Below are 24,778 nucleotides of genomic sequence, written 5' to 3' on the forward strand. Positions count from 1 at the left end.
GTTTTGTCACTGCGCAACACCTCCGAAACGATCTTCAGTTGGCTACAGGAACTGTTATTTCCAGCAGAACTGTTTTAGAGAGAGTAATTTAACACCAAGAAAACCTGCGATTAAATCAAGGACATCGTATAGTTCGTCTAAATTTTGCTAGAGAACACAGAAATTGGGACCGCGAATGGCACAACATTCTCTTTACCGACGAGTGGCGATTTTGCTTAACTAACAATGATCGACGTAATCGTGTGTTTAGGAGACTGGGCGAACGCTATAGTCAATGTGAGATTCATCAAATTGACAATTTTGCTAGAAGTTCAGTTATGGTATGGGCTGGTATAAATTGAACGGGGCGTACGGAACTGTTGTGAATATGCCCACAATTTTGGTCCAGATGTTGTGCTAATGTACGATAATGCAGGATCTGATGCTGCCAGGATTGTAACAGACTATGGGATAAAATTGGGCGACGAGTAAGAAAATCACCAGTGCCCTCGATGACTCTGCACGAACTGTTAATTTGCTAATTGCAGAATGGCAGCAAACACCACAAGAATACATACAAAACAACAAAACTTAATTTCAAATTTACCAAGGCGAATGCAAGCTTGTATTACCGCCAGAGATGGTAACACACGATATTAGACTGTTTTTTATTTTAAATTCAAATTTTATCGTTTTTGGTATTACAAATTATCTTTAGTTTGGATTTTAAAAATAAAATCTATGCTGAGTAAGGTTTTATTTTTTATTTTTTAGTAACACGATATTATTTCTTTTCGTTATAGATACACATTATGAAAAACAACTCATAACTCCCGTGGGATATTTCAAATTTTTTCGCCCTCCACATTATTTACAACAAACTCATGAGAAGTAAACTATAGCAACCATATGTTCACGCAATCTTCCCTGCAAAATATTTCTAAGAAACGTTTAACTTTTAAGTACAGACACTAAAAATAGTGATTTTTATATGAAGTGCGTGAAGAGAGTGTTTTTTGTGCACGAAAAGGTGTTTTAAGCCAAGACGCAGGTCGAGGCAGCAAAAGCCTTTGAATGCACAAAAAACATCTTGACGCACGAAATATAAACAATATTTTTTCTATTATTGCTTTCAAAATTCAAATTTTTGAAGGAACTCTGAAGTTTCAATGCAGTGACCATGTTGCTAGGTAACTAATAAAAAACAGTGCGTGACGTGAAAAACAGACAAAAAGTTACGTGCGCGAAGTCACATTTCACACACTGTTATGTATTGTTTCTATAGTTACTATAGTACAATGTAAAAAAAATATACGTAAGAAAATGACCCACTTCACGCATGGATAACTATGCGTGAATATCAATTTTTTGAATCAATTATTTTTGTACAAAATGTTTTTTGTTGGTGCATGAGAATGAGTTTTTGGTCGAGACCGTCAGGTCGTCAGGTTGGCGAATACGCCAACAAAACAATCATGTTGCAAACACTATTTTTTCTACAACCGCGTTTTAAACCTTTGCTAATAAAATTCATACTTACTAGAAAAAACGATCAGACATTGGGCAGTATTAATAAAAGGTAGCAAATGCTTTTGCTAGCTATTTTATAGCAATTGCTTTAAGTGATATTAATAAAAGTGTAGTACATGCTAGTGAGACCTGGCTAGTAAATGCTTTTGCTCGTTTTAGAAAGCATTTGCTTGACGATATTAGGATTTGCTTCTTTTACTATTAATAAAGTTTAGCATTTGCTTGAAATAGTAAGCAATTGCTAGGATAAATGACATTCTCCTTCGTGTCGTACTAGTAGTTATAAATCGGCTGTTAAAGCACCATAAAAGTATGTTCCAAGTGCCAAGAAACCGTAAATTTTACAAAGAAAGGAAAGACAATACCATTACAAGAGAAGATGATGTAAAATTTTTTCATTTCCGAAATGAAAGTGTTCAGTGGATTGCTGATTTTCTTGGGAATGACGATGAAGAAAGTCGTGGTGGTACTTTATCTTCGGTAATGAAAATAAAAATATTGTTGCGATATGTGGCTGATCCAAGTATAAAAAATTAAATTATCCATAGAGTAATAAATAGTGTTAAACTATTTATAGGATTTCAGATGGGGTAGCTGAACTCATGGAAGTAAGTCAACCAATTGTATCGAATGTTGTAAAATTTGTCACGGGAAAAATTATACTTAGACAAGGCACCACTTTGGATACATTTTCCTGGCGCCCCGCGTTGAACGGCAAGCAATTACTTGTCAAGTCACTAGCATATGCTTTCGTCAAGAGGATTTCTTTATTAATACCAAAACAAGCAATTGCTAGAAGCAAAAGCTTTTACTTTAAAGCAAATGCTAATGCTAAGTAGCAAATGCTTGGAAGCATTTGCTTATTTTTATTAATATCACCCATTCAATTTGCCCGCTTGCGTTGGTCACTTGGTTACAAATTTTCCTTTGATGTTTTAATTTTTTTCTTCACTGTTTTTACGATGAAAATAGTAGTTTATTTGACGAGTTCTTGCGTAAATTGGGGTTTTTTGGCACGAGTGGGCCCACGTTTTTTTTGTACGACGAGCCCTTTAAAGGCTCCAAATCGCTTAAAATTTTTTAAATTAGCTTGACGTTTCGTTTTGACAAGTGGTGACATTTATCAAAATCCGTTCACACAGGAGAAAATTCTCAAATTCTGACTGTCGAACAAAAAAAAAAAAATTAAAGCATCCAAGGAAACTTTTTGACAATTATTTTTGATCTATCAAAAAATGACATACTTTGCGACTTGATAACGATGCATAAATGTCGCGTTTTTTTGACGGTTGTAGAAAAACAAAATATTGTATGCACTACGGGAGATATTCATGTTTTTCCCCTCGGTTGACTTTATAAACCCCTCAGACCAAAGGCCCTCGGTTTATAACCACACCAACCTCAGGGAAAAATCATGTTCATATCTCCCTTAATGTGTGTATAAATAGCTACTGTATGTCCCCGGATTGAGTTCACAAGAGTAAATAGTTACTTTTATATTAAGTGCGTGAAGAGAGTGTTTTTTGTGCATGAAAAGGTCTTTTACGCCGAGACGAAGGTCGAGGCAGTATAAGCCTTTGAATGCACAAAAACATCTTCACGCACGAAATATAAACAATATTTTTTCTATAATTGATTCAAAAAATTGAAATTAAAAATTCAAATTTTTGAAGGAACTCATGACCATGTTGCTAGGTAACTAATAAAATACAGTGCGTGAAGTGAAACACAGAAATAGTCGTGTGCGTGAAATCGCATTTCACACACTGTTTTGTATGGTTTCTATGGTTTCGATCTTACTAACAATGCAAAAAGAAATACACGTTAGAAAATGACCCACTTCAGGCACCGATAACTATGCGTGAATTTCAATTTTTTGAATCAATAATAGAAAAAAAAAATTTTTGATTTTACGCAAAAACTTCAGAGGAATAACATTTTTTGCTTCATTTGAAACCCGCATTTCTGTTATTAAAAAGTCTTCTTCAACGCAGAGGAAGACTTAAAATTCAAATAAAAGAAAATGCAGGAAAATGTTTTAGTTTTTTTTTTTAATCAAACGATTATTGAGTATAAAATTATTCTATGTATTAACTCTCTGCCGTTTTCTGCACATAATTCAACCCTACATCGAAGTTATTTAAAACTATTTCGAATTTCTTCGATTGTTAATGATGCTAGAGCGTTCCTTATGCGCTGTCTTAGTTCTTCAACACTATTAGGCACGTTTTCACTATAATTTTTTTGTAAATTAGTCACTGGTCCAGTTTTTAGAAACTTTTTTATAAGCTTCTGCACACCCATCCGTGATACATAAGTGTTGGGTATTTTTTAATTAAATTTTGTATTTATGTGACGAAAACCGGTCCAACACTGAAGACAACATTTTGAAATTATTTCTGACAGAAATAAGTTGTTTGCCAAAAACCAAGGCCAACTGTAATAAAATTTATAACATAAAAATTAATTCGAAGTCCAAATTTTAACAGGAAATGTTCATTTAAGAATGCAGTATATCAATACTGAGATTTTAATAACAGAAATTGGAGTTTCAAATGAAGCAAAAAATGTTATTCCTCTGAAGTTTTTGCGTAAAATCAAAACTAATGTTTTTTTCCTCTTGTGAACTCAATCCGGGGACATACGGTATATCAGATACCAGATAGGCTCTCAAGCATATTATGTGCAAAATTCAAGTTCATAAGCCCAATAATTTTAAAGTTACAAAGAAATAAATTCCAGATTCGATAATTTTGTCATGAAGTGTATTATAGGTACTTACCTGTAGGATGAAGATTTCAATTTCCTTTAGTATTCAGTTTTTTTTAAGAAAAATAATTTTACAAATGCACTTACATGGTCTCACATTTCTACATTTACAATTTTGATGAATTAACATCAATGAAACGGTTAATGTGAAATTACCGGAAAGGATATTTACGTTTGCTTGGAACCTTACTTTTCAAAATTTAGCTAGGTATTTACTTCCAGTGAAATGATAAAAACAATAGGGAATAAATGCAATTTATACCAGACCCTCGTACATATTTAAGACCAGTATGATATTTATTTTTTCAGGATGAAAGACAAAGACTGATGAGAAGAAATATAGTTAGGTATGCAGTTTTAGCTTATGTAATAACTTTGCAAAGGGTATCACTGAGGGTGAGGAAACGATTTCCAACGTGGCAACACGTAGTCGATAGTGGTAAGTATTTTCACTAATTAATTTCTGATGTTTTCTTTTTTCCCACGATAATTTTGTTCACATTATATTGTTAATATTGAAGATGTACGGAATCTCTAAAACTGACCTTCTTTGAAGGCTGTTTTCTGACTTGTCTATTAGTTGTTCATATTTTCTTTCATAAATAATACTTACAATGCAAATGGTCTTGAAAATAATAGTTATTTTTATATTAAGTGCGTGAAGTGAGTGTTTTTTGTGCATGAAAAGGTCTTTTACGCCGAAACTCAGGTCGAGGCAGAAAAGCCTTTGAATGCACAAAAAACATCTTCACGCACGAAATATAAACAATTTTTTTTCTATAATTGCATTCAAATCTAAATTTTTGAAGGAAATCTGAAGTATCAACGCAGTGCTAGGTAACTAATAGAAAACAGTGCGTGAAGTGAAAAACAGAAAAGCTTATGTGTGTGAAATCGCATTTCACACACTGTTAGGTATGGTTTCTATAGTTTCAATCTTACAAAAGTGTAAAAAAATTATATGTAAGATAACTGTGCGTGAATACCAATTTTTTGAATCAGTTATAGAAAAAAATATTTTTTCAATAGATGATAGCAACTTATAATCCATGGCTAACGTACCTAATATATCAGATTATAATACAAATTTAACATTATCATTTGCCAGCTGACTCACTCGACAGTCACTAAATAAATACATGTGGGACCACCGATTGTTGTGAACTAGCGTTAACTTGTTACAGCTATGTACAAACTTGTTATGTACTACATAAAAATCGAACACAATAATTACTGATCCATATAACACGTGTTGAATTGAAAAGTTCATCAAATTGGCTTTGATTTTTGTTGCTATTTTTGTCTAACCAACTCAATTTACGATGTTGTTGTCTTTTAAAAAATAAAGTCAAAGCCAACTTGATGAACATTTCAATTGAACACTTGTTACATATTTATGACACTATTCGTTGTTTTTTTTTAGTTTTTTTTAGTACCTATTCGATGATAAATAAAAATTGATTGTTCTCTATTCGTGCATTTTCAACTTTTATACAGATTGTATACGTAGTAGGTATACAATTTGTTAATGAAGCGCATCGAGAAAGCCAAAATTAAAACAGGATGTTGTCATTTTTGTTAACATTGAATAGTGTTCTCTCTGTTTAAATAACGAACATCCGGTGCACTGTTATTTTCCAGTTGATAAAAATTATATTGGGTGTCCAAATACACGGTTATTCACGCAAGACGAGCCTTACCAGGTAAAAATGCCACCCAAAATACATTTTGCAAAGCATTGTGTTTTGGATTTACAAATTAAATCAGGAATCCAAGTAGGTATTCTATTAATTTGAAAGGTATATCTGTCATTGCATTTTTCCTTCATATTTAGTATTTGACAATGACGATGACAGAACCGACATGATCCTACTTTAGACCCATTACTTTTGTGATTTTAACTGCTTATTATTGTTATTAAATCATACTTTGTTAAGAGAGGTATTTTTCTGTCAGAACTTGACATTCATTAGGCTGACGTTAAAAGCTATCTATGTTTTATGTGCATTATGATAATGTAATAGGGATCGAGATAGTTTTAAAAATTGTATTTTGGATTGTATTTTTACCTGGTCAGGTGACGTGAATAACCTGGTATAAATCTGCGAAAATAATAGTATATTATTGTATAAGTTTAATAAGAAGAATATTGGAGCACGCTCGTGTTTGGGGCACGACAAGCGAAGCGAGGAGTGCTCCAAAGGCGCAAGTGCAACAATACCTCTTATTAAACGCATGTAATATGCTATTTTTTATATTTTGCACCTTTTGAGCCGTTTTTAAATCAAAAGTAAGAAAGAATTAAAAATTGTTATGTACAAAGTGAAGAAAAAATTGGTGATGACGTCATAAACAAGTGAACTTAAAATAAACATTATGTTTCAGCGATTTCGACAAATTTCATTAGTTTTGAAATTAATGATTTTATTCCATAAGTAGTTTCCACACTGTATATAAAACATACAGCATTAATTGTTGTAGTTAACCATACGTTTATAATCGAAAACAGTAGAATAGCAGAAAACATGTTACACGTGTGTGAAATAAAGAACTTGTTATTTATTACATAAAAGTTTCAAACTGAATCGTGAGCACGATTGCACGAAGACGGTAAACAAAAAGCATTTTACCATTTCCAGTTGACCATATTATGTACAAACAAAACATATTGAAAAACAATTTGGAAAGTTTATGTAACCTATGAAATATGAATAATAGGTGTTAAAATTTACCTCATACATACATTTCGCTTAAGTGCATCTAAATCACATACATATCTCTTTTTCTGGTGAAAAATTTTCTAATTTAAATTTTGAAGATGTACGAAACCAATAATTGAACTGTTGGAAAACGTAGTAGGTATACCTACATGCACAATATTTCAATACTATTGCTTGCACTGTATAACTGGAACTGGAAAGTGGCAGTTGGCAATTAAATATCATTCACTTGGCATAGCAAGGCGCCAGCGATCTTGGATAATACCAAAACATTAAATCATCTCCAGGAAGTAAAGTTTCACTAAGTGGAAAATACATTTTTTAGGTCTAATGTTGGAAAGTGAGAAGAAAATCTTTGAATTGATGGATACTAAAACACCAATGTCTAAATACTGGATGCCTTTAGTGTGGGCAACTAATATAATTAACAGAGCCAGAAAAGAGAATTTAATTAACAGCGACCAATTAGTACAAACGATATTGATGGAATTGTCTGAAATTCGGCGACGACTGGGTTCTCTTATTGGTTATGATACGGTCTGCGTGCCACTTGTGTATACGCAGGTGAGTAAGGTCATAAAGTCCGGTACCTTAAACTGACACAATGCCATTTCATCCGAGTAAAAACTCATATCAATGTTACACCGTTCTTTAATACATATTTGTAATTAATTGAATTTTATGTTTTACACTTTTTTAAATAATGTTGTGCTTTTCGTGAGCAGCGAAAACGTTAATGTTAATACGAAAAATTAAAAATCTAATTGGCTTATTTCACTATGACGTGAGTAATTCTCCATTTATTTTTATTAGATTTGAATTATGGCGTGTAGTGCTGATGTAAATCGAATGTTTGAAATTTTTCACGCAACATCGATGTCCACAGATCATAACTTTGTAACAAATTGATGCCTTATCAAAAGAACTGTAATAATTTATTTAATTTTGTTTTACTCGTATCTTCAAGGTAGGTAAGCAATTATTCCTTTTCAGAAACCGGTCTGTATCTTGACTCTTGACTAATATTTTCAATATTCATGATATAATATGTTATTAATTGAGGAAATGATAAATAGGTAAACTTGCAACATTTTTCTGCATTGTATCGGGGATTTTGCAAAATGCTTATAAGTAAGGAACCTTGAGTTTAATAAGCTAGATAATTCATAATTCCGCACCTGACAACTGCCTAGAAATTGTTCATTAGCATATTTTCTTTTGTTCCTGGACCACACCTTTAAAAATTGCATAGGTACCTTAATTACGTCTTTACAGTTATGTATTCATATTAAACAAGTTAGACTTGAAAACTTGTTTTCGCGTCTTTCATGTAGGTAGTGTATCAATGTATCATGTGCTGGGACAAGCCACAATGTTGAGATTGACTGAAATTAAAGTTTAATTGACAAGAAGCTACTTGTCAAATAGTTATAAAAAATGATCAGAACACTATCGGATGCGATAGGTGAATTAAAGGAGAAACACAGATGATTATCAACTAACGGACCGTGAAGGTTAAGAAATGATTCGTTTTATAAATGAATAATTCTTACCGATATTCACAACTTTAAAAATTTTATTATGTTCTCAATTCTCATTCTCAAGTATATTTGCATACAATCAAATTTTATTATTGCAAATGAACGTCCCAACCAATTAATAAAAAAGTCAACATTATAATGTCTCTGCTACAGTGATCAAAGTACATAACCTTGATATTAATTACGTGTAACTAAATTAAACGTCTGTATCTGTAGCTATTGTACATTTATAGGTATACTGTGGGTACAATATATTCTCTATAGGCAACAAAATTACATCAGATATTTACTCGTGATACACTACTTTCTAATGACATCTTACGTCATCTGGAAATATTCTTTTAATATGGTGGTATGAATATGATATACCTAGGTGGTAAAATTTTAATGCTTGATTGTTGATAGTTGAATAGAAAATTAGTATATTTTGTTGGTTTTTCTTTGACAGTTGTCAAAGTTTCCATTGAATATTACACCAAAATCAACTTGTAAATTTATGTTTTAATCACTTTTCGTGCCAAATGCACGCTCAGCACATGTTTCATCAATTTTTAATAAAACAGTTGACACGAAAGTACACGTCAAATGAAAATGTCATTAAAATAGTAGAAAATATTTTTTTCTATAGCACATGTTAAAGGGTGCTTTTATCTATTCAAATCAAAAGGTCAATTAGCATTTTAACCGCAAGGGTAGATAAAGTTAGTGTACCTATATTGAGAATATATACAGGTTATGATAAAATAATGCACAAAATTCATAAAACGCACAGTATTAATTTTTGAAAAAAATGCAAAAACACGTCAAAATTCTGCGTCTTTTAACGTACACAGAAAAAAAATTAGGTCAAATTTGTCAAAGTTATGACGCCATTAATATTTTTTTCAAAAGGGAAGCTACGATTCCGATTACATTATTTGACAGAGCGTATTTTTCTGGATTATAAAAATCTAGTTTAAGTAGGGATTACATAAAAAAATAAGCAAATTTATAAAGAACGAAATAATAGTAGTTTATTTAACGAGTTCGTGTGTAAATTGTTTTTTTTTTGGCATGAGTTGGCCAGTTTTAAACGCGAGTTTAAAGGCCCACGAGTGCCAAAAAAGGCCCAATTTACACAAGAACGAGTTGAATACAACGTTTTTTTGTTAGACGAGCCCCTTAAAGGCTCCTAATCGCTTAAAATCTTTAAAATTAGCTTGACGTTTCATTTTAACAAGTTGTGACATTTATCAAAATCCGGTCACACAGGAGAAAATTCCCAAATTCTGACAGTGTCGAACAAAAAAAACTAATTAATGAATTAAACAATACTTTAAAGCAAGAATTTACTCTAAAAACGGTTTGACGTGTTTTTGCATTTTTTTCAAAAATTAATACATTACGTTTTCTGAATTTTGTGCGTTACTTTATCATAACCTGTGTGTTCTCAATATCGATACACTAGATAAAGTAATTGAATTTTTTTTACCCTAACAACGCTCATACTAACGAGATTTTAAAACCTGACACGATTAGTAATGATTTAAAAATGTTTTAATAATAAAATACAAATGCTATAGAAAAAAATAGAATATTATACACGATGATAAAATTCAATTATCTTTTCGAGCGTAATTACTGTAATTAGCGTTTCGACTAACGTCTCGGCGCTAAAAAACGCTCTCGAAGATAAAATACAGTTTTATCCTCTTGATAATAAATAAAAATAACTATAAATCCTCTTTAAATCCTCATTGAAATAATATTAATGATGCATTTTTACTACAATGTGTGGCTAATTATAAACCATTGAACACATCATTTCTTCTTGCACCGTTTTGGCTCAAAGCGAATATAAGAAACGTCATGATATATTCGCTAAAATTATACGCATGAATTTAGCAGTTAAATTCAACTTATTAAAGGATACACAACCACATTATATTTATAAACCAGAAAGTTACGTAAGTTACGAAAAGGGCGAAGGAAACGCGAAACAGCTTGAAAACCTTCAGTTTGACAAACTGACCCATCAGTCATAATGACAATAAATGGTCGCTTGCATTAACTTTTTTGAAATGTCAGAAATTTGCCGGCCTAAATTTATTGTCCGCCATAGTACTTGTGGAATCATTTATATTAACTTTTTATTTACTGAAATCGAAGAACAAATAACGGAGTTATGGCTTGTGGCGATTTTTGGGAGACAGTCTGTATAACTTTCTAATTAAAGATGTATAAAAAAATTAGGTTTAGACAATTTTTTAATTTCAAATTGTGCAAAATCTATCCTTTTACTGACTTCCTTAGGAAATTAAAATGCGGGAAGTGTGTATAATGTCCTATAATTTCACATAATATAATATTGCACAAAATTCATGACAATTATTATTATAGGTGGTTTCGCTGGCCTTGTACCTGTACTTTATAGCAGCTCTTTTGGGTCGCCAATTTGTTCCGGATGCAGCAAATTCAACCGGAAGATACGAAGAACCAGACATGTACTTTCCATTTTTTACGGCAATTCAAGTGAGTAAATTTTAAATATCTTTTTTTCAATTTTACGGAAAAATTAATTTTGACCATAACATACACCTAATTCTGGCAACTTTATTTTACTTTTAGTTTTGTTTTTATGTGGGATGGTTGAAAGTAGCAGAAGTACTGATTAATCCTTTTGGTGAAGATGACGATGACATTGAACTCAACTGGCTTATTGACCGACACATCAAGGTAAGGAAAAGTTCAATAAACTTACATTTTTGAAAGGATGCTAAGGATTTTTTTTAACGGGAAGTTATTTGTGTACTTAATGTAGATCGTTGTGAAATTTTCAGATATTTTTTTTGTTGTAGACCGTACATGTTTGTCACGAAAAGTCTAAATTTGTACAGCAAAGATAATTTTGTTTTGATTTGATTCTAGGCTGCCTACATGATAGTCGACGAAATGCACGAAGAACATCCAGAATTACTCAAAGATCAGTATTGGGACGATGTGGTACCAAAAGAGCTACCTTACACTGTGGCCTCGGAACACTACAGAAGAGAAGAACCTAAAGGTTCAGCTGAGCAATATAAATTGAAGACTACAGATGGGCTTTATGCTAATTTGATGGCACCAAAGAAATCCTTAATACACGACGATATGTACGCTGATTATGTAAGTGGAAATGGAACCGTAATTAATTGTTTTAATGTAATAAAAAGATTTAATCAATGGAAATGATTTTAGGAGAGTGTGGATACACCCATAGTCGAAAGACGGAAAAGTTCGAATTGGTTCACTCGACAAATTTCCAGGACAGGGATGGGTTCCATTCGATCAGCTTCTACAGCCTATTCTTCGGGTGGTTTGTTTGGAAGACATCGTGGTAATTCTGTTTATGCTAACCCAGAAAATGGTCAACTTCCTGGAATTGCGGCTCCTCAAAAAATGTCAATTTATGATAGATTAGTCGGACGCAAATCTGGAAGGAATCAGAAGAAACAAGGTGACTTTGTTTCAAATCCACCACGATTAACGTGTACTATATAATTATTTTAACGTTAAGGTTCAAGATTGAACGGTGCAGCTCCTTTACAAGTGAGAAATCGTCCAAGAATCCCTACTCCAGACGTAACGAAAGAAGTTATGGATCGAGAAAATCGAATGGCTGCTGCAAATGTTGCTAACATTCAAAGCCAAATGACTCACGGAATCACCCTGATGCCACATCTTCAAACAACATATCCCAACTATCATCCCAGTAGCGACGGACCTGTAGTTCAAGTGGTCCTTTCTCCTATACAGGAATTAGATGGTACGGGATCAGTTAACAACACGTTACATTCTCATCAACCCGGAACCGCTGCATTAGCCCAAGCCGTTCTTTCCCCTGGTTTAGGTCCGGTTTTAACTACAACTCCTGTCAGCGTTCCAATGACGGTAACACAGCTCACCAGTTTGGGACTAGCATCAGTCCACAATAGTCCTTTGTTGACAAGAAGTGTCGTGGATGACAACAAGAAAGCAAATTTCGTACATAATTTTGACGGAGAAAAGTCATCGACAAGCCAGCCGTTGATGCTAACGGAAATCACTCTTCCAGAAGATGAAGCTCATTTAAACAGTCGAGACAGTGATGTCTCCGATGCATCATCAAGTGCCTCTAAAGAAAGCAAGATTTCAGCAGCGACAACTTCTGTCAATTTTTCCGCTGAAGGTCTGGCTCCAAGTTCGTTAACTCCTTCAGCTGACGGATCAAGGAGTAGGAAGACATCGATTGTTTCTCAAAACAATCCCAATAAGAACTCGCCTAAACGAGGGGAGGTGTATGTTTGATATTTTAGTCAATTAGTTGTGGTAAAAGGCACATCTTATTGTTCTTATTTTAATACAGAGTGTTTTGTAAACGTGTCCAAAGGTAGACTATAAAAATAAATAAACGCTTCACTAGCACCAAATATTGTTTTTTGTTCGACACTGTCAGAATTTGAGAATTTTCTCCTATGTGAACGGATTTTGATAAATGTTACAACTTGTCAAAACGAAACGGGGGCTCGTCGAACAAAAAAACGTTGTATTCGACTCGTTCGTGTGTAAATAGGGCTCTTTATGGCACTCGTGGGCCTGGCCTGGCCTGGCCCATTCATGCCATAAAGAGCCCAGTTTACACACAAACTCGTTAAATAATAATTAATAATTAATGGATACGAGTATACCTACAATCACAAAATTAAAAAGTTGTGTGAACCTAATTCATAAGTTGGTCTGCCGGTGCTTATTTACATTTAAGTACAGTTGCGGCCGTTGAAATCTCAGACAGGAAAGATTTAAACACTCTGTATAAATTCCGAAATTTGATTAGCGTAAACAGGACTTTCATCAAGGATTATAAAGTTAGTGTCAGTATTTGACATATTAGGTCAGAATCGCGCGTAATTTTTGCAATGCCGCAACGGGACGGTGTGAGTATAAGAGCCATTGCAAGACAAATTAATGTGGATAATGTTTGAGTGACATTTTGAGAAACGTCACTTTCAATACCATTTACAAAGCTAAAAGTTTGGCGTTGTCAAAGTGTCTGAGTTTTCTACAGCCGCAACTGTACATATTTAACACAGAAATGAGGGTTTCAAATGAAGCAAAAAATGTTATTCCTCTGAAGTTTTTGCGTAAAATCAAAAGTAATTTTTTTTCCCTCTTGTAAACTCAATCCGGGGACATACTGTAGTATTGCGGGTATAAAAAGTGGGACATCAAATTTTTGTCAGTATTGAAAAATGACAACGTCAATCAATTCAAAGTAGGGTTAGAAACAGACAAGGGTCATTTCACATTAAAAGTCAAGACAGTGATGTTGATGTCTCACTTTTTTTGCTCCCAATAGTACTTTATACACGTAGGATCAAGTTTTATGTCATTTCTAATGAAATATGCTAAAAATTGTAAATTATTTTATTTCATATTTCGTTAAGGAATATGATGGAATTTTTTAAGCTATATACCCGGTGACTGACGAAAAAGCTTTGACGTTGTATCTTACTTATTCTTTATCCGATTTGAATAAATAACGCATCAAATGAAATAGTTCGAAAAACACTTCAACATTATGTAATTCGACATCTATTTTTTGACAGACGATACCCAACTTTTTTTTCAAATTACACGGTATATACCGTGCGATCAACAATTACTTAGATATGACTTTGCCAGTGTCAGATTTTTCGCTGCTAACTCAGCTAATAAACGTCAAACAGCTGTTACTATGAGTCAAATTTTAACTCAAAAATAGTTTTTACTTGAGAACATAAAAGATCCATCATTGTCATTGAATCGTAATGGTGTTTTCCATAACGGAGAAGGGACATACAGTGCTGTTGCTTGTTTGGTCGAGTTTGTTATAATACATACCGGGTTACCCTCCGGATCGACCACCCTTCTTTTAATTTGGAAAGAATAAGCACTTTCGCGTAAGTGTAAGTGTAAGTGCATTTCACACTATAAAAAATTAGGTGTACTCCTGTACTCTAATTTTGAAATTAACTGTATATGCAACCCAAAATACTTCCATGCCTCCAGAGCATCTGAAAGTCTATATTTGGAAATACGTTTCAAAATCCAAAGCCTTCTTTGATCTAAATAATTGTTGATCGCACGGTATTTTTTTATTAGTTCTTATGGGTTGTGTGCAGGTAGGCGGGATCAGCGGTCTAAGCGACACCAGCGTTCGCAGTGGCGCTAGTAGGAACAATTGTATTGCGTCAACGTAAATTTAAATTTCGGGCAGTATTTTTCTGTCACTTCAACAACATCTCTGTAAGCCACTTTTTACTGTAGTGATGACTGACATTCAAAAATTAAACTTTTCTCTATCAGACACGCAGTCAGTTTTTGAATTTTGAGTTTTGAGTTAATTGCACTGAGTGTAATTAAATCATCACTATGATATGTTGCCTACCCGACATTAAGCCACAAATCCCAATTTTTGAATGCAAATATGCAAGTTAAAAGACAAAAACATTACAAGAGTAAACAAATTAGGTTATTAACGTAAAAGGTTGAAAACAACAAACTCTAAAAGAGTTTTAGTTATAACATTGATAATACTGTATTTTTATGTATTTATACAGTGAGTTTTTTTTAAGACTGGCCATAGGGTTTTTTTCAACCCCCTGTTAACTTTTGTCCTCATGAAAATATTCAACTCAGTTTTGTAGTAAAGTTGTGGGATATGACAATGCGACAATGTATTGAAAATTGAAACAATTTCAATTTAATAACCAGAAGCAAGGAATAAGGAAAAGATGCTTTTTGAATTCCGTTTGCTTCAATTTAAAATTTTCAGTAGGCTAAAATTTCATTTGTAATTTTGATAGGTACATAATTGAATGTGTAATTGATTAACTGCCTATGCAGGCCATTTTGAACATTCCATTTAATTTTTATTGAAGTAAAGGACCTTGTTATAATATAAAAATTAATCTATCGTTATTGAAGTAATGTTTAGACTATTTTTTGCAAATAACATTTTGTTTGTAAATTGTCTATTACAACCATTTTGGTATCACAAAATGACTAGATAATATTATTGTTTAATCTAAAAACAGCGCTAAGCTTTGTAATTTTCACAAAAATAAAAGTTAACAGGGGGTTAAAAAATTAGCATGTAAAACCCTATGACCAGTCTTAAAAAAAACTCACTGTATGTATTTTTTGTTTATAATTTCCCATTTTTTAAAATCGAAATTTATTCGCAAACGAGTAGTAATGTCCTCGTGCCGCGGCTGCAGGAAAAGACATTGAGTAGGTACTACAAACAATAACAATTAATTGCGTTATTATCGAAAACGCAAAAAAGTTCTTAGTTGTGCCCGGAATGTTGTGTCCGTGGAAAAGTTGTGCGCTTCAATAGTATTTGTGTAAAACAAAATTAGAAATTTGTCGACGTAAAAACAGCTTTAGAGAAAAGTTGCCACCTTAAAACAACGATCTCTGTAATTGTTCCCACATTTTAATTATAAATGAGCAAGTTCAACGACAAAATTCTGATTCGGATCGTTTTTACTTTGATTTTTAAAATTTGCCGGTGTAAAAACCCACTTACATTCTCAAAACAGCGATTTCTGTAATTGTTGCTACATTTTAATTACACAACGATTAATTTTTGTCTTACCGTATTGAAAAATGTAGAAGCACAATTTTTTATTACTTTATTTAAACAGAAAATTAAATAAACTCGATATTTTCCATAAAACACGTTTAAATTCGCAATACAATTATACCAGCGCGTCCCGCCAGGCGGCGCCACTCGTTGACATGCACCATAGAGAAAATAAAATATTATAGAATGAAAAGTCCCTAATAAATTTTTGGAAAATCGTTTAGCGTACCCTCACCACACCGCAAGGGGCGCAGATGTTTTAAAAAGTCAAAACTTTAAAATCAAAGTAATCTCAATTCTAAAAATCAGTCAAAGCAGTGTCAATCTTTATGTCACTATCTTGTAATTCAAAATAAGGCTGTGTCACGTTCACAAATAATGTAGTACCGCTGCTAAGATTGCTAAATTTGTTGTTGAAAGAATCAAGCAAAATTTATATAGAAAACAATCAACAAATTGAAAGAAAAATAATACTTCAAGACCAAGAGATTACACCATTATTTGATACACCTCATCTTATTAAAGGAATTAGTAATTATAGGATAACAAAAGATTTGGTTTGGGAAGTAAACGAAGAAATTTTAAGTGCGAAATTGGACCATATAGTGAAGGTTTATCTTTATGATTGAGCATGGGGCGAATTAAGAGCCCTCCACAAAATTACGGACATGCAGAAAGATCCAAAAGATGTCCTATGCAACTCAAGTTTTGAGTCGTCATAATCATGATTAATTCAACTATCACGCTATTAGTTAACTGTGGTAATTTCTAATAACATTGTTCTTAATAATCTAATATATATTTTAACTAACAGGTAGAACAAACCTAAATGACGAAGAATTGGGAACTGCAAAAACAATAACTTTTTTGACAAACTCTGATAATAATCTGGAGGGAGGGACATTTCGCCCACGTTGCGAGAAACCTCTTGCTTGTGGAGTTTACAAAAATCCGAGGCACACAAATTTTTGGCAGGAAGCAGTCATACACTTACGCAATATGTACCTACTTTGGAAAATTTTTTGGATTAAAAAAACCACTTCCTTCCATAAAAAAAATTGAATGAAAACATTGGAAGGATTTTTGGATTTATACTAAAATTTAGCAGAAAGTGCCAAGTGTGAGTTTTTTTAGAGTTTGTAACAAATGTTAATAAGATTCATAATATTTTCAAAACTATATTGAGTAGGTAACATAACTTCGGCCGATAATATTAAAAGCAAAATTTCAACGGTAATTCAAACATAAGTACCTACCTAATATTAATTTTTCGTTTACTTAAAAATAAAATTGAAGATGTAATTATTGGTAAAATAATTCATTTAACCACATTTAAATTAAGGTGTAAAATTTAATTTTAAATGGTATGATACGAGAACGATAGCATTTAGGAATAATATTTATAAAAATAAAGCAGAACTGTATTAAAGACGGTTGAAAATAAAATATCGAAAGTACCTATTGTTGGCGTTTTAATTTGTTGTGAAAATTTGCAATGATAAAAAATCAAAGGAAAGGTAAACGCATCCAGTAGGCTGTGATTTTGCACCGTCACCAGGATAAGAGATGGCGGTAAACGCTTTGTGCCCGAAAAATGTATAGGGAGTTTGAGTTCTATATGTTCTTATTTTGTCTATGACATGCACATAGCCTATAGAGAATATCATAGAGCTTATAGGTATTAAGACGAAAAGTGTTTTATAGACGAGGTCGTTGTTTAAATCAGAGCGACCGCAGGGAGCGAGGATCACGTGTTGTCTTCAAGATTTTTTCTAACACTAAACATCTTATCAGAAATTTTAATAAATTCAGAAATTATTCCAAAATGTCATAAATTATTCGAGGCGCGTCACAATACACAAAATGCAAAGATTGCCATGGGCACTATGGTAATAATATCAACAAATTTTGAAATTATAAATGTAAATTGTAAAGGAAATTTTAGCCGTCACTTTCTGACAATTCGAAAAAAAAAAATTGTAATCCATACTTTACTGTCATTATGATTGTCGTCTTGATTATGATTGGATTTTTTGGGTGGTAAATTTCAAAACTTTTGTCATTTTCTGCTACACAGAACGTTTACCTCAGGTTATCTATGTAGGACTTATTTACACTTTATGTGAATGTCAAGAGAGTGACGGCTAAAATTTTTTGGCCGCTATAGTACGTCGCACTTAAAAGGAAATTTGAATTTTTACAGAGCCGAAAAATTTTAAGGCGTATCTTTTCAGGTGTTCCGGCCAACTGCGAATAGGGCTAATTGGCAATATTTTGTTTCGCCATTGAGATATCGAAGAAGTTATCAGAAATCATAAAAAGTTGTTCATATACAGTGATTCTGAAATAAAAAACTCGGTAATTGATGATAATGAGAAGAAGTTATAGACAAAAAAATTTTCTTATAAAAGTTTTTTCGTTTTCGGGATACAAATGATGAAAATTTCGTCAAAATTGCTAGTACGCTGCTGAGTTAAAGGTGATTACCTGAGTACCTATCTTGGTAGTTTAGCAAGGTAAAAGGTACCCGTCAGTCACACACGTGACATTACTACTTGCGATCATTTCCATCGAAACATTTACAAAGCAGTGTGCTTGCACCTACGACTTTATTGTGGAGTTGATGTAACAGTGGTTGCTAATGAAGTGAACAAATTCGGACAAATTTTCCCTATTCATAGGCGTCGAAAATACAAGGATATAGGGTAATTTTCATCCCTTTGATTTCCCTCCAAAAATCATTTACGCAGAATTAATTTGTGTGAAGGATTCTCCACATTTTTTTTCTAAACTTATTTCAGAATCACTCTGTATGTAAATGCGACCTATACTCGTACATACAGTGAATGTTTTTATCGATGAACCATAGGGATTTACATGGTGTAAACTTTATTTCGTGTTAATGGTTTTTCTACTGCTAATTTCAAAATGATTTTTCGTACACTGGTAGCTTACTTAATTTTCTACAGGTTCTGATGTTTTTTTTTTTCCAAGAAACACACACACAATGCTCCCAATGGCTACTACTGGGCCATTGTTATTTATTATATTAATTTTTTTTTTTTTTTTCTTAAAAAATATTGTATGCTTGCAACGTTTCCACGTTGAATAGCAAGGGAAATCCTCTCGAAAAGTAATTTCTTTGATTTGAATCGCCTGATTCCGCAATAAGTCGGTTTCCGATAACATTAATGAAATCAGAAAATAATGTGAAGAAAATTACGGAAGAGGTTATGCTGTCTGGCCTATTTTTTAGATATGGTTTAAATGGTTGTACATATCATTTTATTTGTGAACTAACGTTTTTAGTCTGAGAAAGTAAGTGCATCTTCTTTATGGCCGAAATAGTTAAATTGTTAATTTGTATTTAGATGTAGTTTTGAATAAAATATTTCTTAAACATGAATAATTGTTTTGTGTTTCAATAGCAACACTTAACCGGCGTCCGGCCGTTTTTTGCGTTTTCCCGGATTCAAAATAATGACGTAAAGTATTGAAATTTGAAACAGGATGAAATAATAGTAGTTTATTTGACGAGTTTCACTCGCGTTTTAAAATGGCCCACGAGTGCCAAAAAAGGCCCAATTTACACACGAACGAGTTGAATACAACGTTTTTTTGTTCGACGAACCCCTTAAAGACTCCAAATCCCTTAAAACCTTTAAAATTAGCTTGACGTTTCGTTTTGATAAGTTGTGACATTTATCAAAATCCGTTCACCTAGGAGAAAATTCTCAAATTCTGACAGTGTCGAAGAAAAAAAAAATTTGAAATTAGCTGTAGAAAAACCACTAACACGAAATAAAGTTTACACCATGTAAAACCCTATGGTCCATCGATAAAAAAAATCCACTGTATACCGAGTTTCAATGCAAAATTCTTATTTTGATTTAAGTTGTAGTTTTGATTTTCAATTTTGAATAAAGTCCCATGAAAACGAAAATACTTATTATACTTGTCAAAAATGTCTACTCCTACAGATAATGAAAATATAGCGCTCTCTTTATTTTAAGTGGAGATCTGTTGATATTTACGTGAATTTTGATCTAGTTTTAGAGAAAACCATGTACTTACATATGTATAACTATGTCTGCGAAAAAAAATTTGGCTGGCAACAAACAGCTAGTAAAATTAAATTTAAGCTAAACTTATGCAAGTTTTGAAAACAGTAATTACATGAAAACTGAAAAACGATTATATATGTTCATATAAAGATAATTTGTTGCAACTTAGAAATTAACAATAGAAAAATTGATTTCTGAACCAATTCTGTCGGACATAATTGCAATGTCAGTTTCAGACGCAATATAATAAGCAATAAAGTTGGATTATTTAATGTGTCGTGAAATTAGCATTGTGTTGAATAATGACCAAGTTTAAACTCGGTAATAAAATTTATGAAAGTAAGATATTTTTGTTTCTTTTTCAAAAAGAAAATGCCACGTTCCTTTAGTCAATTTTAAAACTAAAACTGATGCATCAGATCCTTCGTTGGAGTTTGGTCAGATATGAACTGCTACAATTTTAACGTCTAATTTGAAAAAATAATAACATACTCGTAGGATATAATATTTGCAAACACACATAAATTTACAAAAAAAAAACAGCGTCACAATGACCTGAAAATTTTTCGGAAGTTAAGTTAGTACAGTTTGAAATCGACAAAACGCTTTACTCGTTAGTTCACACTCCCATTTTCAGTTATTGTTGAAGACGCCTTCAGGCTGCTATTGTATCTATTAACTTCCTGTTAGTTGTCTTCTCGGCAGCAGGTTTATTATCGCACTTGTTCTTTGAACGTCGACAAAAAGTGCTAAATTGTTGTATTTGTTGCCTAAGGTATTGAAATCCGTTTAGTTGATGTTTAGTTTAGAAAACTGATTCAATGCTATCCGAATTTTGGATTTTGTTATTATTTTGACTCGAGTAAAACAGATTCCCATACACTATTTATAATAGATCAAGACCCTGAAAAATTCTCCACAATTATTGTCAACCTTCAATAATGAAGATGACACCTAAAGAAAAAATAGAACAGACATGACTCTACCAGAGTCATCGGATTTTGGTGTTGTTGTTCGTTTTTATGACAACGAGAAATAACTTCCTGAAATTACTACAGTCCAAACGGACTCATTTTAAGCAAAGAAAAATAATAATTCCGAAAATTTTGAAATTTAGCAGAAACCTTCATCGGCGGTTCTTGATGTACGTGTAAAAAGTTTTGAAGGATAGAAGGTGAAGAATCGCCGCCATCTTGGAAAATATTTGCACTTTTGCTCGTTTCTCCTTATACAGGCTGTTTCCTTAAAAACATCACAAGCCGTAGCTCCGTTATTTATTGTGCGACTTTAAAAAGAAAAAAAAAACTATAAAATGATTAAAAAAACACTACAAAATCCACCTGTTTTTGTTCTTTTTTCAAAACTCAACAGTTTATGATTTATCGAATTGTTGCGTTACTTTTGCCCCTCACTGTATTCAAAACTGTGCAAAACATAAAATAAAATCGCAATCAAGCCTATTTTGACCGCAACCGTTTTCCTAACAGGAAAGTTCCAGAACCTCGTAAATTTAGCAGACTTGAAGATTATTTGCGAAACTATGGAACTTTTAAGAAGCCCAAAAAAATTGAACGTCAGTTTTGTGAGGATACTGAATTAAATGTTCTTAGTGCACGAAAATTCAAAAACTTCCACTAGAGAAATTCCAAATACTGTTGGAACGTCAAACCGGACTGTACGTTCGATATTAAAGAAACAGAATCAGGCGATTCAAATTCAAAGAAATTCTTTTTTGAGAGGATTTCCCTTGCCACTGAAATAATTTAAAAAATTATTACATTACATTAAAATTGAAATGATACTGACAATTTAATTTACATAGAAATATCGCGTTGACAGTGACTTGGAATTTATAAACCCAAACTACTTTTTTAATTACTTAATTGAAAAATTATTATCCAAATGGTTCTTTAAATTGATTTTTTTTAATATTTAGATGACGTATACGAATGCATCTTTTACATTTGATAAGAAAAAATATGAGCGTACATTTGAAATCTTAATTAGGTCAAAATGTAGTATGTACTTACTTAATAAACTACATACATATTTTGATTGACATATCGATCGTCGCGATGTCATCTGTAAGAAAAGCTCGACAGCTCGAGGCGGATTTTGTAATTTCAAAAAGCAAGATCGTGATATTTTATTATTTTTATACGACAGCATGAAATTAGTTTAGTTAATCCATTAGATGTACAACATCTGTAGCAACCTAAGAGAGTTGATCACGTATAATTACTTAGCACGATCAAAAGTTACGGCACATTTGTATTTAGTAAATGATTCACTGAAGTACCTACCATTGATGCCATGTATACGAAAAATAATGTTTTTTGTTCGACACTGTCAGAATTTGAGAATTTTCTCCTGTGTGAACGGATTTTGATAAATTTGACAACTTGTCAAAACGAAACGTCAAGCTAATTTTAAAGGTTTTCAGCGATTTGGAGCCTTTGGGGGGCTCGTCGAACAAAAAAACGTTGTATTCAACTCGTTCTTGTGTAATTTGGGCTTTTTTGGCACTCGTGGACCTGGCCCACTCATGTCAAAAAAAGCCCAAATTACACACGAACTCGTTAAATAAACTACTATTTTCTCTTTGCGTTTAATCAGAAACAACATCAAACACTTAAAGATATGATGTCTTAAACATAAATACAATTGCTGCTTTCCTTTTGGCAGAATACTAAGTTAATTCTGAGTTTAACTTAAGATACTAACTTAATGGCACGTTCCTTTTACCATCTCAGTATCTTAGTATTGGTTAGTATCTTACTTCGTCCCTCACCCCTGCCAAGTAAGCTGTTCTGCTTGCTTGAATTAACTCAGCCGGCGGAGTTCGGAGGTGAGGTTATGTGTACCGCCGTACTCTGGCCGTACGTATGTCAACGTATGTCAGATTTTTTCCTTGAACAACTTAGGTTAGAAAACTTGGTTGCTTGTAAATGGAAAATGCTAAATAATAGTTATGTACACGAACAGATTAAAATTGTAACTTTAAACCTAACTATTTCAATAGTTAGAACAATTAATTATCTAAAGAATCTAAGTGTGAAAGCAAGATTTTGTTCCCCTATCTTTTTCTGTGAATAATATACTCGTATGTAGGTACACATTACCTTTCTTATCCATATGGTAGAATTTAACACAGTATGGAATTTGCATAGGGGCTTAACTGAAAATATTATTTCTATCAACCAATAAATATAATTAAAGTTAACAAAACTCGTGTTGAATTGCAATAGTCCCTATCTTGGTGCATAATGCAACTACGGCGTGAGAAGTTCGCATGTGAAAGGACGACTTAGTGAAATCAATTTCATTTCCGCGTTCTGTTTACAGATGTTTTTCTTCAAACGTCCGTAAATTATGACATTACCCTGCTGCATTGATAATGCTAAAGTGTCACTTCATTGTCATGGCATCTAACGAGCTGACGAGCGGCAGATAAAGTTATTATCTACGCTGAGGGCGTCCGTGAAGGTATTATCTTCGCTGATGAGCGGCAGTAAAATAAACTAGCTAAATCATTTGAAATTCCTACCTGATTTCTTAACATGTCTTAAATAATTTGTTATGAAGGTTTGAAGAAAAAATAGTATATGTTATTCGGAGCAAAAATGGTGGCTCACTGCGTTCGGCAGCCAATCTACCAGACGCAGCACATAAAACTTCATTTTTGCTCCTCATAACATAATATACTATTATATCTAAAAAAAGGTGATGAATTTAACCCTTTTACTTAAATTTATAAACGTTTGTAGCCTACGTTCACCAATAATAGGTAGTAGAACATAACTATATTCACAGGAGGTTCATAAACGTTGGAACTGAATTATGGAATGATTTAGGTAGGTGAACTTAAACATCTAAATATGTATTACACAAGTTGGTATGTATTTATAAAAAAATATATGGAAATTAAAGAAATTAAAGATAATGGAATATACATAACAATACCGTATTTTTTTAAATATGTATTAAAAAATAGGAGTACCTACATACCGGGTGTAGAATGGTTTTTGGTACATGGGCCTTTCCGTGAAGAAGTAAAAATTCTCGGATTTTGGCTCCCCTAATTATTCTAGAACAAAGCCTTAAATACAAAAGTTGTAAAGTTGTAAAAATGGTTCCCAATTCTTTTTATTGTTTTTAAGTGTAACCGAGATGACAACCAAAAATGACAATGTATGATATTTGACATGTCAAAGTTGGAATTGGTCGCTCCGGATAGAATGCAGGAAATGTTGCTTGCATGTCTCTAAGTCGGTCTTACACCAAGGCAACAATTGGCAACATGTTGCCTACAACATTTTTTAGTAATGTTGCCGGTCATTACTAAAAAATGTTGCAGGCAACATGTTGCCTTGGTGTAAGGCCGCCTTTACATCAAGGCAACGATTGGCAACATGTTGCCTGCAACATGTTTTAGTAATGACGGGCAACATTACTAAAAATGTTGCAGGGAACATGTTGCCAATTGTTGCCTTGGTGTAGTCGGCCTTACACCATACATACAGTGAGTGGCAAAAGTATGGAATAAAT

The 24,778-nt window shown here is 32.8% G+C and overlaps 1 protein-coding gene across 5 annotated transcripts in view; it reads left to right on the forward strand.

Moving 5' to 3' along the window:
* Positions 1–12,966, forward strand: part of Best2 (bestrophin 2) — a 29,809-nt gene extending 16,843 nt beyond the window's left edge. For all 5 annotated transcript variants that reach the window (XM_069058088.1, XM_069058080.1, XM_069058102.1 and 2 more), the window contains 7 exons: positions 4,588–4,717; positions 7,324–7,562; positions 10,919–11,050; positions 11,147–11,254; positions 11,447–11,683; positions 11,756–12,014; positions 12,075–12,966. In XM_069058088.1, coding sequence (XP_068914189.1) covers positions 4,588–4,717; positions 7,324–7,562; positions 10,919–11,050; positions 11,147–11,254; positions 11,447–11,683; positions 11,756–12,014; positions 12,075–12,844 — 1,875 coding nt within the window. In that variant the 3' untranslated portion in view covers positions 12,845–12,966. The remainder of the gene's footprint in view (positions 1–4,587; positions 4,718–7,323; positions 7,563–10,918; positions 11,051–11,146; positions 11,255–11,446; positions 11,684–11,755; positions 12,015–12,074) is intronic.
* The last annotated feature ends 11,812 nt before the right edge of the window (positions 12,967–24,778 follow it).

Source organism: Tenebrio molitor, chromosome 1 (assembly GCF_963966145.1).
Source record: "Tenebrio molitor chromosome 1, icTenMoli1.1, whole genome shotgun sequence".
NCBI lineage: Eukaryota > Metazoa > Arthropoda > Insecta > Coleoptera > Tenebrionidae > Tenebrio > Tenebrio molitor.